Here is a 17246-nt window from a genome sequence, read left to right as displayed (position 1 = left end):
ATTTTTATAACCGTGTACAGTTCACGCCCCCTTATCAATGTTGTAGCTAATTTACATTTCTGAAGAAAGAGAGCTGACCATTGCTCTGTGATGTCTTTTTTTCTGTAACTCAGTGATTGTGTTGATAAAACATTAGCAATCCTTGAATGATGAAACCCGGCATATTCTGTTTACTGACAGATTAGACGCTTTAAATGGCATTTTAATTTATCATGGGTGCTTTTCTGTGTCTTCAGTACAGGGGTTTAAGATAATTCACTCGCAAAACACTGAGTATGCATGCATCGTCTTTAATATGTGTCGTTTCAAGTATTCGTCCATAAAGTGATAAACCTTATCACAAAAGTTTAATATTGCATATATGTAATGTAACGTATCATGTCACAAAAAAATCGGACTACTTGTTAAAATGTTAACCAGCATGTATCTTTGTTTATGCGATTAATGAAAATGAAAAAAAGGGTTATTGATATTTATAACATATCGCAACAGCTGGGTCCAGCAGGAGTTGGAAAAAATAGAAAGTGAAACTTCAGTGGACAAGTTGACTTTTAATCAGAAGAAATATTCTAATGTCACACCAACGTTTCGAGTGTAACAAGTCTTCAACTGCTGGACATACTCGTAACGCAGATTTTCAAAAGATGCAGGTTGATAAAATTATGGGGAAGTTTTATGGTTGCCATAGTGATCTCATTTGGAAATATTATATTCTCTTCGTGTGATATGAAGCTGGACGTGAACGTTAGTTTGCTTGTTGGTTCCGTTATTGGATACCTTGTTTTCAGTTGAGAACGTGACATTACCTAATTGGATGTCAAAGGTTTGAAAGACAAGTGTCATCGACGAAGTAAGAAAACGCTTATTTTTGCGGTCTTATTCTCCTTGTACTTTTCTATGAGTGTCCTTGTAATTATTTTTATTCAATTTGAATTTGGCTTATGATCATGTTGGAATTCCCTTGACGTTTCTTGTTACCATGGAGAGGTATTATTTCCTTAATGGAAATCCCATAATTCACTGTCGCTAAACTGGGTTACTCTCCACTTAATTCAAAAGTGAATGCAATCTACATCCCTTCTCTTCCACTTTGGTAGCAACAGTTAATTTCATTAGTAGGGCTAGTTACTCTGAGAGATCAGAATGTGCATCATTTGCTCTCGCCGATTTTTTGGTGCTTGTCATGCTAGTTATCGCTGCCCGTTCAGTACAAATCGAGCTCACCCAGTGTTGTGGGTGATCTTGCGAAGGCACCTATTGCGGTACTCTATGTACTGGACGATTTTATATGGCTAAACGTCTGTAAAATCCCAATTTCATCCATAATGGCATTGTTATTTGCAAGAAATCCGGGCTGTTTATTCAAAGCATGTATTGTCAATAGCAAGTTACTCACCAAAACCACTGGAATTTCGGGTGTGCGAGGCTTAGCTGAAGCCACAAACAAAACAATTTCTTATAATTGGAGACCGATTCTTTTATTCAAGAGGCAAAATCTACTGTTGTTTCCAAGATGTATTCTTCTTAGCGATAACAGTGCTATTCGGGGACTAAAATTGCACAGATTCTTCAGCACAGGAAGTGCACTTAACAATCCGACACATACAACGAAGAGCAAAAACAAGACTTACAAAAACTTATTTGATATAGACACGGATGTTCAAAAAGACGTACTTCTGTTTAGTTGCCATAAAGCAGACGCATTTTACACATTTTTCTCTTGGTTTGGTCTGATATTTCCTTGTCTGGCAATTGGTATAGGAGAAATGGCATGGACTTCCTTTGGTAAGATCCCCAATGAAACTGAAGAGGAAAAACAAGAAGCCTGGTACAACAGATTTTCCTTGAGAAACAAAGTATTGCGATACGCATTTATGGTGTTGATCGCTTTAGTAGGTAAGATGTGTAATTTAGATGAATCCTACAATTAGGGATATATAATCACTAGCTCCTGGTCCTACATACAACTATCCTGTGCTTTGTGCTATCAACCATTAAAGGGCTAAATGGTTAGACACTGTAAGATAGTGCTGAAAGTGCATTACCCAGTAATTCTTTGTATGTCTGATAAGTTGCAAAGATGTTTAAATCTATGTGCTATATTGGTGTCAATTTTCTTTGATGATTAATTTTTTGTTGGAAAACAAAGTCGGTGTTCTACATATCAACATGTACCTTACATTAGGAAATACATGTCCTTACTTCCTGTTCTGATTTGTCCATTGGTCCCGGTATTTTTTAACTAATTGCAATTTTATATTCCATTTCAGCTTTATCAGGAATTGGCCTAGGCTTCATGGTTCCCATGAGAGCAGTTCGGGAGATTCATTTGTTAGCTGGAGGAAAAATGGGTCGGATTGTAACATTTGGACCTTTTGGGAGAAATAGAACCATAGAACGTCCTCTGGCTGAAATTTTACCCTTACACAGCCGTACTGAGCATAAGTCTGCCTTGATGATAAAAATTGAAGGATACAGATTTTTCTTTAATTGTGACACTGCCAAAGGAATTTTCCACGAAGAGCAGTTATATGACTTTACTGTGGGGTCAAAAAACACATTATGAGAAAAACCTTGACCTTTACACAAAATGTTGAACTTTTGGAGCTATTGAAAAAAGTGTTTGCCAATGTAATCTATTATCCTGATATTTTTCTTTATGACATCAGAGATTAAAATTGAAGGAAATGTTAATGTTTGTTTTCCAGAATCTATTTTGTTTTATGCATCTATTCTTTCATTTCTACTCTTTTTATTTTCTTGGTTGATGTCCCTTCTAAATGCTCTCTCTCATAATGGCTGTGGTGGCTGTTAGAATGTTAACTTTTAATGTACACAAGCAATACAATTATTCCAAAGTTATGCTTAAATGATCAGTTCCTTAACATTGCTCCCTTAAAAACATTGGTATGAAAAGTTTGTCAAAAGAGAGGTATGAAATGTTCCTTTTGTGACCTTGACCTTTGGTCATGTCCAATACTTCTCTGCTACTGAAAGGTCCAGTGTACAGATATTTGACCTGTAGTATGATGGCATTAAGGACTGCCAAGTTCAATTGAATGACCTTAACCCACTTGTCTGTACAGTGTTTATGACATAGGAGGGGTTGGATGGAGCATGGACAAATTTTTTTGTATGATGTAGGTCAAAGGTTTAAATAGAGGTCAGCATGACCTACTATTGATACATGACATATGGCTTCACAGACGTACAGACACAACAAAACCCTAACAGTTCCCAGAAGATTTAAGCGGAGGTTGAATTAGATCCATCCTTTGAATTTTATCATATTCAGGGGTCGCATGTTAACATTTGATCAGGAGCATGAATTTAAAATGGTGGTGCCAGTCACATCATACATGGAATTGCTAAGTAGGATGACAATTGAACCAAGCTTGGAGTAAGTTAATATTGATTTAATATGTATTGTCAACCGGTTTCTCCCAGAACTGTGGGCTTCATCAGGTACGGTGTAGGTATCCAAGCGAGGAGTAACCAGAACATTCTGAACCAGTATGAAAGCAACGGCGTTGGCTCCATTTCTTGGGTTGGATACTTGGAAATGAACACAAAGCAATACTAGAGAAATTATAAGCCAATGTATGTTTAACATATTGCTGCCAAGCATTTGGTCTATGAAGTCTGTACATAACCAGCTGTAATATCTTGGTAATGTCATTTGAGGTAAGCAATATTGAATATAAAGGTTATTGGGTAAGTACACTGTAAGTGTTAAGAAAAAGAAAATGCAACATTAATGAAAGTAAGACATAAGTGATACATTTGAAGCCCTTAGGGGTCAGCCAGTGTCAATATATGCAATTAAAACTCGTACTAAAGTTGTAATTCTTACTAAGTTATTTCTTATGAAAATAAAGAACTTTCTCCTCAAAAATATATTTTAACTGTAAAAACTATAGTGAACTTCACCCTCTTCCCAGGGATAAATGCAAGGCCCTGGAGGTTTTGGTGAAGACCCTTCCATCAATGAAGTGCATATTATTCTATCATATCCCAGTGTTGAAAAGAAGATTTATGAAATTTTACCCCTTTTGGCCCCACTAATCCGGCCCTAGGGGTCAGCCAACATCAATATGTGCATGACATCAAGCCATCCTCAATTGCTAATAATTCTAACCAAGATTGAAATATTTCCAATGGAAATAAAAACCAGTTATGCTTGAACATCTACTTTTCCAATATAAACCACAATAAATCTTACCCCCTTCCTAGGAGGAAATGCGAGACCTGAGGTTGTGAAATTCACAATTTTGGTAAAGCACCTAAGACCATTGCATCCATGAAAAAGTATTTGATTCTACCATATCTGGGTGTTGAGAATAAGATTTTTAAAATCTGAGTCAATAAGATCCCTTTTGGCTCAGCCCCTCAAGCCCTTGGGGTGGGGCGGGGCCCATATAATTCACTATCTTGGTTAATCATTAGCTAGGGAAGGTTTTTGCAAAATTCCTTTGAAATTGGTTCAGGGTTTTTTTTTAGAAGGAAGTTGAAAATATTAAAGTTTATAGATGCATGACCTAAAAATGTAAGATATTTCATAGCTACAGAAAAAAAATATCAACTCCAATAAGACAGGAACACCTTTTATTAATTTAGCAGGTAACAGTGAAATAGGATTAAATCCTTGTAACTTTCATATAAGCAGGTACATATATTAGTATGTACATAAACAAATACAAGAAGTTAATGAAATTTAATTTACATTAATGTACAAACTGTAACCATCAACATTACTGTATTAGAATGATATACTGCACGCACACTTATTTTGGTGCTATCAAATTTTAGCACATTCTACTTTTCAGCTAATCAGCTCATTAATGAATTTGCATATATGCAATGATTGCTGTTTGTAAACAACACATAGAAAGTGTTATGATTACATTACGATTGTGATCAGCACAATCATATTTTAGCTGGATACTTTCAGCATGACAAATGCTGAAATAAGATTACCACCAAAATATGTGTTTTACAGTTTACATTACTTCAGAACAAACAATTCACAATTTTGTCATCATGATTAGATATTTCTATTTTGGAAGACATTTTCTCATAGTTACATAAAAGTCCATGGCATCACAATAGAATTAATCCTGATCACACATTATTAATAACTAAAGATTACTGTAAATGTGATTTTTCTTTAGATAGAAGTGTATTTTGCACTTTGACTTTCCTTTTTCTCGATGTAAAATTGTTCTGATGAGGGTTGGTCTAGCGATCTTAAACATGACAACTAATGAAATCTACAAAGTCCGGCAATCCCTGGTGTTGATGTTCTACCCTTTATCTATATCATTTCGTACATCTCATTTTTATCAAGGATTTGGAAAGTGAGGTAAAAGATGCTCACAAAAATTATCAACAAACTTAATTCACAGTCTTTCTGAACTAGCACCAATTCTACCTCTGATTATTACAGTAGCAGGCTGTCCAGCACTTCTTGACAAAAAATTAGGGCTAATTTTAGGGCTAAAATTACAAAGTTTTAGGGCAAATTTAGGGATAAAATTAGGAATGTTGTAACTAGAATAGGGAGTATGAAAGCATTAAACTGACTTAGCTTTGCAAATTTGACAAAATAGAAACTAACATACAATGCCTTAATTGCAGGAAAGGTGTCTTCCAGGGTTTCACTGTTCCAGCTGCTGTTGGCTGTGACCTTAAGAATCACACCTCTGTCACTCAGTCACAACCAATAACAATCTGGGTACATAGATTCACTGGTATACTGCCTTTCATGGTCTACCCTGAATTAGAACTACAGACTACATTAAAACAGTATGAATTTAATAATGAAAACATTTTCAGTAAATTGTAAGAAATATAAAAAAGTAGGAAATGAAGTGAAAAATTAGGGCTTTTTTTAGGAATTCCCTTTGAATTTTTCACTTTTTTAGGAATTTTAGCAAAACTGAAAAAAATTAGGATTTTTTAGGAATTTTAGGGATGCTGGAGAGCCTGCAGAAGAATCAAAGCAGACACACTACAAATTTTCCTTATGTACTGTAATAATTCTGGGAAGGAAAAGTAAAAGAACACATTCGTTAATATATTGCTAATTAACAAAATCAAAAGTTAATAATTACCATCCTTCATAAATGATATTTACATCTTAATTTACATATAACCTAACAACTCAATATTTCTTGCATAATGCAGACATCAGATAAACTAGAAAATGCTATTTCTGATATCAAACATATGTAACAGCCCAAATAGGACCATGTCGTTACAGCAAGTCCAATTTACAAGGAAATTATCCCTTTAAAATGCCTCTTATTAGTAATTGATTCATTTTGAATAAAAAAAATATCAATTTTGTCTTATAAACTTGATATATGGCATATCACATGTATTTGTTAATTATTTCAATAAATAAATTAATAAATAGATAAATAAATAAATATGACAGCAGCAGCTGATGATGAACAGTCTTTTGCGTATGTTACAATGATGTGCTTGAAGAAACCTGAAGGAAGAGAATTGATGGACGGAGGAAGGGAGAGATGACATTGTTGAATTTGCACATCAATTTACACTAAATAGTATCCTACTAATACATCTAGATCTGCTAAAATTGGACCTAGTGGCTTAAACAGGGTTCATCTTTAAAAATCATATTTAAAAAAAAAAATTCAATATCAAGCAGGGTTATAAAAGACTCAAACCATCCAGGTCTTTATTGCAAAGGGTAGGTGTCTAAACATAGCTAATCTGGGCCATTGATACCCAGTATGCTAAATCCATAGCAGCAATGCCCTGTCTGGCACGAATAAGAATGAAACCACCCAGTCCTGGCCTTCAGTCATAACAAGACAGGATTAGAGCATATTATTTCTTGTATAGCAATGCCTGTATAATACCATATGAAACTTTCAAGTGAGTCATTAAAATGGCTGAAAGGGAACTCTGACAGAATTTTCAGCTGCTTCTTCCATAATTTTGTTGTTTTTGAAAAGTTGGCAAGAAATAAGACTTCTCCCTGTGAATGTGGTGGACAGATAGATCAGGTAATCAATACTTTCAGAATGAAATAATTTACTTAATATTTCATTGATTTTCATAAATTGGCTAAAATAATTGTTCTATTTATATCTCAACCTAAGGAAAGATTTTATCGGTGTCAGTTTGATCTTTAAAAGACAAACATATTTTTGTCTTACACCTAACGGTACAGCAGGTTCATCACCATACATAAATAACAGAGTCCTGTCCATCCTAAGCAGAAGCAGCTCGCACGATTAAAACAAAGCCATAAAGGCACTAAGCCCACCATAGTCCTGTCCACCCTGGGCTTGTAGGGACTGCACTGAAGTGGGCGACACCAAGCCTTGCTGACTGACTGAAGACTGGGATATAGCTAGGTGGACCTGGGGCTGTATGTAGGACTGATGGTCACCCTCTTGTAGTAATAGTCGCTGGTCAGATTCAGACATAATCACTCGCTGGTCAGCCTCTGTCAGAAGCGAGCGTTGATCAGTCTCTGTCATAATGACTCGATGATCACCGTCCTGAACTGAAAGTCTATGTGTATGAATAATAGGTGTCGTTTGGTTGATACTGATGTTGTTTCCCTCTGCCACACTGACAATACTAAGTCGATCCTCCATCGTGACGCCATCCTGTTCCAGTGCTGAAGCCAAGGTGACGGGAAGAGACATGGAAGCAATGTTCATTTCATTCGTGGGTAAAAGGCCAGGAATTGCCTGAACGTTTCCTTGAAGGTCATGTATATAAGTAGTTGGGAGTGGCATTGTATATGCATGATCAAATTCTTGTCGTGCAGATGATTTTGCAACAACAGTTACTGTTTCTTTAGTCTTTCTTTTCCTGTACTGAGTTTTAGCGGTAGCATTTTCACCATGATGTTTTTCAAAATGTTCCTTGAGCTTGTCACAGCGATGGCTGGTGTAACTACAGAAATCACATTTAAACTTTGGTTCTTTGGAGTGAATCTTCTCATGTCGATTTAAATGGCTCTTTTCTTTGAAAGCCTTCAGACATATTTTACAAACATTTGTACGTAAATCTTCATGTTTCCTGTAATGACTTTTGAGCTGACTTTTCTTCGGAGTTGTGTATGTACAGTCTGGGAATGTACAAGGGTATACATCACCTAGAACAAAATACCAACATAAGTTTACAAAATATTTATTATTGCTTTATCTCCTATTAACAAACAGAGTCCTTTAAGGACGTGCCAGGTCTAGATGGTGGAGGAAAACTGGAGTTCCAGGACAAAAACCCAACAATCTGCATACAATGCCAGGCAATTACAACTGCCCCATGTAGGCTATGACCCACAATGCAGAGGGCTAGAGATAAAGATGGTCAGACACCTTAACCACTTGACCACTGCGACCAACTAACATACAAATGTACTTAAGCTATACTAGATGTAATTTGTTATAATTTCCTTCACATTAAAGTTAAAATGGAATGGATTTTTTAAATCAATATTAGTCGAAATTTGAGAGATACACAAGTCTGAATTACCAATAATAACAACTCTCAGAGTAAGTCAACATAAAGATTGTCAGGACGCTATGTCCAAATCAAAGATGGGACCTGTATGTATATACTATTCTTTTCATTTAAAGCAAAGAGATCACAGGTCAGCTTGAACCTCTACAAAAATCCAGACTTATCTACTTGTACTGCCATGTTGTACAAGGAGAGCCTTCCATTTTGTGGTGAAAGGTTCCAACGGTACAAAAATGTTGGTGGGAGTGGAATAATAAATTGAAGATTCTGTACTGCTAGTCTCAAAATTTATCAAGAATTTTCTGTCACATGACTGATTAATTTCAATACTGTATTAATAATAATTAAATGAAATGAGTGATATTATCAAGATGAAATGAAAACTAATTTTCAAAGCCTTTTACTTGGTTAAGTGGTTGGACTTTCAATTCAACCTTCTTTATAATAGGAAGAATAATCACCCATAAACCCAAACTGTGAAACTTTGTGACTGTATTTCTGCATTTTGATATAAACATAATACTGGTGATTTTCTTACTTTTTTTTTAATTCAATGAGTATCTCATTTGAGTCATTACATATTAACTCATTTGAGTCAGTGACTGTATATCACTAATTTCCTTAATTCATTTTGCTAAACCAATGAAAGTTTGAAATGTCATCATATATAAAAACCTCTGAACAAGCAAAGGGATATATAAATGTTTTAATTCTAATGCAGTATTGGTTTTACTAAACTTTTCAAGATTTTCAGTTTTATTTTTCACTTTTCCCTGTTTTAGTTTTATGAAACAAAGATAGTTTATAATTTGAGAAAGGAACAGTTTGTTGTTTCTATACATAAAACCATCCTCAAATGAGCTTGCATGAAGAAGCTTGTATGTTACAAGTAGTTACCTGTGTGAATTCGCTTGTGAGAGATGAGATGAGACTGGAACTTGGTTGAAAATCCACATAAGTCACACAGATATGGGCGTTCATCACTGTGCGTCACAAGGTGAGTGTCTCTCGTGTTCCGTGTTCGAAATTTTAAGTGACACACATCACACTCAAACGGACGTTTTTCTATAATAAAGAGATAGATCAAAGGTTATTATAAGTATAATGTAATTGATTGTCTTATTAAGGAAAGAATAACATTGACAACTTGACATTAATAAACTAATCCAATAAAGATTTTAGCTGCACTGCTTTATCTCTTGGAAAATGGATTTGAGAAAACATGAAGGTTATAAATACAATTCATTTCGTAAAAAACAAAAGGTCAACACAAAAATGGACACAAAGGGAGATGACTTTTGCAACAAAATTAAGACAAAATTAGCAAACAAAATTGATATTCTGACATTAACAGGAACGAGAGGAGAAGTTCTAGGTTCATAAAAATCATACCTGAATGAGTTTTCAGGTGAGCAAAGAGGTTATTTCTGGACTTGAGTTTCATGTTGCAGATTTGACATTCATAGGGTCGTTCCTCAGTGTGACTACGTTGATGTGTGATAACCCTTTGCAGCTTATCAGAGGAATAATCACATCCTTCAAGTTTACATTGATATGGTGGTCCGTTATAGTGGTTTCGCATATGTGTCAAGAATTCTCTATTCACACTCGTGTGGAAATCACAGTCTTTGCATTCAAAGTACAAGTTTTTAAAGTGTGCTTTGACTCTATGTTCTTTCATGATTGGTAATGATGTAGATGTGAAACCACAAATACCACATTCTCTTGTCAATTTTTCTTTTGACAAATTTCCAAAATTTGATTTCTTTCGTTTTTGACGTATTTGAGACTTCTTTGAAACACCATTGGATTTCTCTGCTTGCACTTCGTCATCTGAGAAATCCTCTTCGTTTCCATCAGAATCATCCAAATTCTCCATTTCTACATTATTTTCATAATCATCATCTGTTTGATCTAAGTTGTTTTCGTCTGTGTTAATGTCCTCACTGGCTTCGTCTTCATTTTCTTCTTCCAACTCCAGAACAGCTTTCTTTGAACGACTACTTCTAGTCATGACACCAAAAGAGGTACCAGTTGTTTTTGGTGACTTTTGTTTTGGCGTTGACTGCTTGTCTTTAGGAGGAACTGGTAAGATAAGCTTGATTTTCTTTGGCATACCTTTCCTTTTCTGAACTTTCATTGTCCCTGACTGGACATCAATGTAGGTAGGTGGCATTTGCTGTTGAGGCGACTCATCGCTAGGCTCCTGGCAGTCTCCAGTCTCCTCTTGGTCACTTCCCTCAACACTTTCATCTGAATTTACATCAACATTTCGTGTAATGCTCAACCTCCTAGGTGTAGGCATGGCTGCCTCTACATCTGGCCCAGTCACCTCAGTGTTGACGGCTGCATCATGTTTTGTATTTGAGTTCAAAATGGATGACACACTGACTGTCACAGGACAGAAATTTTCCATTTCAGGTGTAACAATTCCAATTTGTACAATATTGTTCAAGATGTGTGAGTATGCCTGTCGCAGAGCAGGAAACAGTTTGACATATGGCCCAAGTGAAATCTGAGAACTATACAAAGTCTGTAACAAAAGATAGAGACTAGATTCATGTGTTGTGAAGAAATTCTCTGTCCTGCTAATTTCCAGCAGAAAGTCACTAGCCACTGTTGACCAGTCTATATGCTTTAACAGCATCACAAGGTAGCGTTCGCGGTCCTGAACATCGAATCCTACCCAGCTGATGATCAAAAACAGTTTCACCTCTGGTTTAATTTGCTCCATGCGGCCTGTGGAAAGGAAGGCATGGATTCGTCCCACTGGAAGTGACAAAAATTCATTTTGTTTTACAGCATCAGACAAATTCATCTGCAGAAATCCAGCAATAAAATCCTCTAAAGATGTAAGACTGTACTTTCGACAGAGAAAATAAGTACTGATAAAATTGCCAAGATGAAGGTTGGATCTGAGATATTCCTCACAGTCTCCCCGCAGTGGATCAATTTGAAAACTCACAGCCAGATGCAATAATTGCAGGAAATTTGTTTCCCTTGGTGCTATACATCCTGAGTAGAGAAAATCAAGCAAGTCTGAAAAGACTTCGTGGTTATCATAATTAACAATCATAAGATCTGGTGATGTGTAACCATCACCAAACAAATGACAGTCAAAGTAAGGGCTCCATGCAGCTAAGACATTTTTGTGAACTCTGAATTGTCTCCCTTTGACATCAATGACAATGTCACAATACTTTCCAGAATCTCTCAAAAGTTTCATTTTCTCTAAAATCTGAGGTTTCTGTCTCACAGGAGGAGCTGCTGAGCTGACAGTGGAGTCCTGTGGTACTGCCTGGAGAGGGGGCAGCTGTACAGACTGTTGAGAAGGAATAGGTAGACTTGTGTGTACTACAAGTGGAGTTTCCTGCTGGCCGGGTGATTGATTTGGTGTTGGAATAGGGGCATGTGTTAGAAGTGGGGCCAGGTTGACGGACTGAGTGGGTGCAGCCATCCTGACCATGGTATTGAGACCTCCCGTGTATAGGGTTAGTCCCTCTGTAGAGAACCTTGGGTCCTGAGGGTGATAAGCCATCACATTTGTTGATCAAAAAGCCTGCCTGTGGTAAGTCTTTATCATCCTGAAATTGTTAAACATAATAATCAATAAAACATATAACAAGTTTTTAAATACATATGTGTTTATCATGACCATGGAGTTCAAAATGCTTTTCTTTCCTGCTACTTATATTCATCGTCAGAGGCAAATTTTGCAAAGTTCTCTAATCTGCAAAAATTCATATACTTACTAACCATGACGGCAAAAAGCAGAAATCTACTCATGAGCTGACCATATCACTATCATTCCAGAATGCTACAGACCAAATGAACATCACTGTGATGATTTCATCCAGGACTGTTTTGATTTATCAGTTTGACTAGGGTTGTTGGCTTAAGAAATATGGGAGGACCTTCTGATGTAATTTGCTTTCTGATGAGTCTTTCAAGGCCTGCAAGCCTATTGATATTTGGAAGTCTATCCCAATCCATGCCTAAAAAGTTACAATTGCCAAAGTGCCAAGCAAAACCAATTTGTCCGCATTAATGAATAGTCCTCGAGTCTCTAGCATTGGTTTTGCTGAAAGAGTCAATACCAAATAAGTTTCCTTTTTTTGCCTACCTTTAGTAACTGTAAGCTCTTACTAACAGGTGCAATGTCAATGCTCTGACATCTGTGGTTTAATATTGTGAAAGAGGTCATTTTTCATCTCAATGCCTCTGCTAGGAATCGAACCTGTGACCCCTGGCTTACTAGTCTGACGCTCAACCAATCGAGCTAAAGAGAAGTTCTCTCTAGCCAAGTGGTATATTGCGGCTAGTATTTTACCAGGGTTACATACTCCCCCTCCAGGAAATAAATCGTCCTGGAGTTTCCAGGGGTTACAGCGATGCTGGTGCTATTCCCGGGTCCCCACATTGGGCGCCAATGTGACAATTGCCGTTGTCAACATATTAGATTGGGACTTGGCCAGTGGGCCATGTATCATTTTAGGGCGAATTTATGAGAAAAACCACTCAAAGACTGAAAAGTCACTTAAGATGTGTATGAGGATTAGTAGAACATTTTTGAGTACAATGAAATAAGCAATAAGCAAAGGGGCAATGGGATAAGACATGAGCAATAATCAAACAGCGTGTCAAAAACATGTCTGCACAGCACAACGTATGAGCTCAGTCTGCACTAAGAAAGGCGGACGATTTACAAAGAAAACTCATGGCCACTTGACTTATACACTCTTACGCCCCTTAAAAACTATTACAATAAAGAATACAAGACAACTCGACAACATTATATGACAGTTCGATCCATGCACGCTAACAATGGAACAGGTACCCGGACTGGTTGGCCAAGTGTGACGGCAAAATATAGATTGACTCACCTTGACAGCGGTACACGCACATGTCCCAAGATAAACAATAACACAGGCACTCGATAAAATAACTCAGGACATATCCATACAGATATACACTTGCTAAAACATTCCTAAGTTAGACTACGTGACAATATATTTGTAAACAGGTCAAGGTGGTAGAAGTTTAAGCTTTCAAGTTCAGACCAACATACTGTATATCATACATACAACTGAGCGATGATCAATATTTTTATACTAAATTCAAAAGATGAGTTATTCAAATGGCATGATATAGATTATTACAGCATATTTTTGACAGGTGTGAACATAGGTCAAGGTCATTCTAATATATAGAACTTGATCTTTTCATCTCTGCCTTATACTCTTAATGTAAAATGTCGCCAAAGTAGACCCATACCCTTTCACTTATTGAGGAAAGATTGAAGATAAAATTGAAGGGCCATTTTGAACAGAGATAAAACCGAGAGTATTCAGTAGAGAGCAACAAACATATAGAATGTAAAAAAATCACGAACTTGTTAAGGGTTATCTCCCTTGGTTAACGATGCAAAACAATGCCTTTACTTGAAAGCATAGAAAAGTAATAGTTTTAACTATCAAAAACAAACATGAGACTAGGAAGAACCGTAATAATCTAACTCGAGAGCAGGACATTTAAGATAATATGAAAGCAAGTGGCGATAAAAATGGTGTCGAGGGGACCACACGGCATAGATAGAAGGGGTCGGCTGTGAACCATATGCAGAAAGTAACGATAACCAAATTCATTTTGCATTTAAGTGCCAATTTCTCTATCGTAAATGTTTATTCATATGGTCTTATCAATTGTTCGGTACTCGATAGATAATAATGTGTATGTGTGGGCCGAATCGATGTACTTGACGGGGCACGTCACCGCGTCAAACTTTTGCAAAAATACTTACATTTGAAATTATCCCCAATTGTCACCGGAAGTAGTAGTCTCGCGAAAAAAATGGGGTCGTGTATATGTCGTAATAGAAAAAAATGTAGATGCCCATGGTTGTAATATACTTTTGGATAATGCGTTTGTTTTACCTATTCATAAGTTTACACTGTTAGAAAATATATGCTATTGATTTTTATAATAGTCACGGGACTATGTAGTCTTGCCCAAGTCCGGATCCCAAGAAAGTGTAAAAGAGGAGACACATACTCAATAATGTAATTTACCAAGATCACGAATAGTTTAGATAAACACTAATTATAAAATCAAACCATTCTTTGAATTTGTGCAGAAAGGTGTTCGAAGCTAAGCTATGTAGTGGCTTTCTCTAAAGCTAACACAGGAACAAGTTTAAAAAAAATTCTATCAAAACTTAGTCTTCGAAAGAAGTTTAATACTTCAAGTTGGTAAAATCAGAGACATATATAACACATGTGATATATACGTCTCTGGAAGAATTAAAAAATATGTCATTTTGGAATATTTTTTGTTTTTGTTTTTGTTGCTATGCAGTTTAAATATCGTTAAATAAAATGAAATGTATGTTATTCAGAGGAAGAAAAAAGTAATACATAGAAATGAATTATTTCCTGTTACCGATGTTGTGACATCTATACTGGGAAAAGTAGGACATCAACATAATGAGTTTCTGCTTTTAAACAACTTTCTAAAATCAAAACTTTCAAATAATCTTTAAAAAAAATAAATACAACTGTAACGTTACATCGCGAACAAATATCCCACGAAAGATATAGACATCTACCAATCAGCCGACACATAGCAGGATGCAACGACGGCTTTTTCCAAATCTCCCCCCTGTATACTTTTTCATCTGAAATCAATCGAATACAAAGAAAAGCCAAGGAGTCAGAAATTATAAACATTTTAAAACCAGACTTAAATATTAATGTTTAACCGCATTGTAAAGTTTGCAAAATATAATTATGCCCCTTTTATATTATGACGTCATCAACAGATAACATGTTGTGACGCCACACCATTATGTACAGTTACTATGCACCTGAAGATCTAATACAGTGAAAGCGCTAGTGCAAAATGTAACGTCTTTCTTCTTTTGTCAAAAATAATTTTTATTTATATATCTCACATCAGTTAATTGCTAACCTCCCGTGTTTTATGATATGTCGCACCCGGTCTTTAAGCCATGAAATGCTTTCATTTGGCATTCATGGGAGGTGTGAATGTCAACTGGATAAGGTCAAATTCATTGAGGCGCATCTACGCTAAATGGTTGAATCTGCATTGAATGTTAACATACAGCAAATCGGTATTGACATTGATATATCGCTTTCAATGTTAATCTGAATAAAGTGGGAGAGGTCATCCAAATTCCTTTACATTATTTGCAATATTTGTAAGCCGTTGGCAGTTCATAAGCTGATAAAATTGGCTTTGGTAAAGTTACATCTGTGAAGTGGTATACTTACTTACTTAGCGATACTTAGCGATAGTTTCCGGTACAGGACTTTAGTCCTCTTCACCAGACTCCTTTTCCTCGTCCCATTTAAGGTTTGTTTCGCCACTTCCTATCATTTTTATATCCGCTTTGTAATTGTCATATAATAGTTCTTGATCTTTCCAGTATTTATCCAGTCTGTTTTTAAATGTATTTTTCGATGGCGCTGTCACAATTTCTTCAGGTAGGTTATTCCATATCTTTCCTGCTCGAAGTGTGAAGTAGTTTTTCCGTATTTCTGAACTGCTGTGTTGAGGGTATATTTTCATCGAGTTGCCCCTTTGTCCTTGCCTTTCTGTTACATCCTTCCAAAGTTTAATCACATTGCTTGCCCTTGGGTCATAATGCTCGTGGAGTAACTTATATATTTCTAACATGTCCCCTCGGATCCTTCTGTATGCTAGTGTTGGAAGTTTCAGCTGACGAAGTCTCTCTGCATAGCTTAGACCTTTCATACAAGGGATCTGTTTTGTTGCTCTTCTTTGCACTCCTTCTATTTTTTCAATATATTTTATTTTATAAGGAGACCAAATTGGACTGGCAAAGTCAAGGTGGGTCCGCACCAGACTCTTATAAAGTGGGGTGAATATTTCTGGATCTAGATGTTGGAATGATCTCCTTATTATTGCAAACATGGAATTCGCTTTCTTTATCTTTTCACAGATATGAACTTCAAATGTTAGATTACTGTCAATTGTTACGCCGATATCTTTCTCCTTGTCCACTATATCTAATGTCTTATTATTGATTTGGTATCTTTGCTCTGGTGTCTGAGTTTTCTTTCTTATGTTCATGTGCTTACATTTGTCTGGATGGAATTTTAGAAGCCAAGTATTGCTCCATTCATACATGGCATCCAGGTCCTCTTGGAGTATTCTGTAATCATCTTCTGTCATTATCATTCTGAAAATTTTAGTATCATCCGCAAAGAGGTATATTTCAGAGTTAACAATATCTGGTAAGTCATTAATAAATAAACAAATAGAACTGGCCCAAGTACTGACCCCTGTGGGATGCCTGATGTTATGGTATGTAACATATACATGATATGTGATTTATTCCTGACAAATTGTCAGGAGTTTAATGAAATAAATCTTCTGAATATATCGACAAGTAAAGCACATATGTAAGGATAAGCATATTGTTGATGTTGATAATTTGTTATCACTGTAACACATATATGACTTATTTTTCACTATACCCTGTACATTGTTTTGTTTACAAATCTTCATTTAGGAGGATATAAAGAAAAAATAATAATTCGGGAAACCAGCCTGATATTCAGAATTTAATGGCGAAATACACGACCATGATAGCACTGAACGGTCTTTGATATCAAATCTCTGAAAAACCCATACCACTTTGCATTTGGTTCTTGATGGTGTGCTACCTTATTTTGTTACCACTATGAATTATC

General features: G+C 36.1%; 2 protein-coding genes across 2 annotated transcripts; one reads left to right on the top strand and one right to left on the bottom strand.

The window, feature by feature from the left end:
- The first annotated feature begins 1239 nt into the window (after positions 1 to 1239).
- Positions 1240 to 2694, top strand: LOC132553064 (transmembrane protein 223-like). The gene is made up of 2 exons (XM_060217271.1): positions 1240 to 1896; positions 2271 to 2694. Exons 1-2 carry the CDS (start codon positions 1326 to 1328, stop codon positions 2564 to 2566), a joined length of 867 nt encoding a protein of 288 aa, XP_060073254.1. The 5' UTR covers positions 1240 to 1325; the 3' UTR covers positions 2567 to 2694.
- A 1896-nt stretch (positions 2695 to 4590) lies between these two features.
- LOC132553054 (zinc finger Y-chromosomal protein 1-like) lies at positions 4591 to 12079 on the bottom strand. The gene is made up of 3 exons (XM_060217260.1): positions 9904 to 12079; positions 9409 to 9576; positions 4591 to 8143 (listed from the first exon to the last, which is right to left on the bottom strand). The coding sequence occupies exons 1-3, from the start codon at positions 12047 to 12049 to the stop codon at positions 7269 to 7271; spliced, it is 3189 nt and encodes a 1062-aa protein (XP_060073243.1). The 5' UTR covers positions 12050 to 12079; the 3' UTR covers positions 4591 to 7268.
- Between the last annotated feature and the right edge of the window lie 5167 nt (positions 12080 to 17246).

Source organism: Ylistrum balloti, unplaced genomic scaffold, assembly GCF_031769215.1.
Source record: "Ylistrum balloti isolate Yb309-2 unplaced genomic scaffold, AGI_CSIRO_Ybal_v1 Utg370294, whole genome shotgun sequence".
Classification (NCBI taxonomy): domain Eukaryota; kingdom Metazoa; phylum Mollusca; class Bivalvia; order Pectinida; family Pectinidae; genus Ylistrum; species Ylistrum balloti.
This window is presented reverse-complemented; position numbering and strand designations above follow the sequence as displayed.

What these genes read in the sequence shown, in the direction of transcription:
- LOC132553064 (XM_060217271.1), top strand. Translation starts at nt 1,326, where the DNA reads ATGGCATTGTTATTTGCAAGAAATCCGGGCTGTTTATTCAAAGCATGT. An exon ending in GGTGTTGATCGCTTTAGTAG is followed by an intron (nt 1,897 to 2,270) that starts GTAAGATGTGTA and finishes ATTCCATTTCAG; the next exon opens with CTTTATCAGGAATTGGCCTA.
- LOC132553054 (XM_060217260.1), bottom strand. Translation starts at nt 12,049, where the DNA reads ATGGCTTATCACCCTCAGGACCCAAGGTTCTCTACAGAGGGACTAACC. An exon ending in TCACCTGAAAACTCATTCAG is followed by an intron (nt 9,577 to 9,903) that starts GTATGATTTTTA and finishes TCTTTATTATAG; the next exon opens with AAAAACGTCCGTTTGAGTGT. An exon ending in TCACAAGCGAATTCACACAG is followed by an intron (nt 8,144 to 9,408) that starts GTAACTACTTGT and finishes ATTTTGTTCTAG; the next exon opens with GTGATGTATACCCTTGTACA.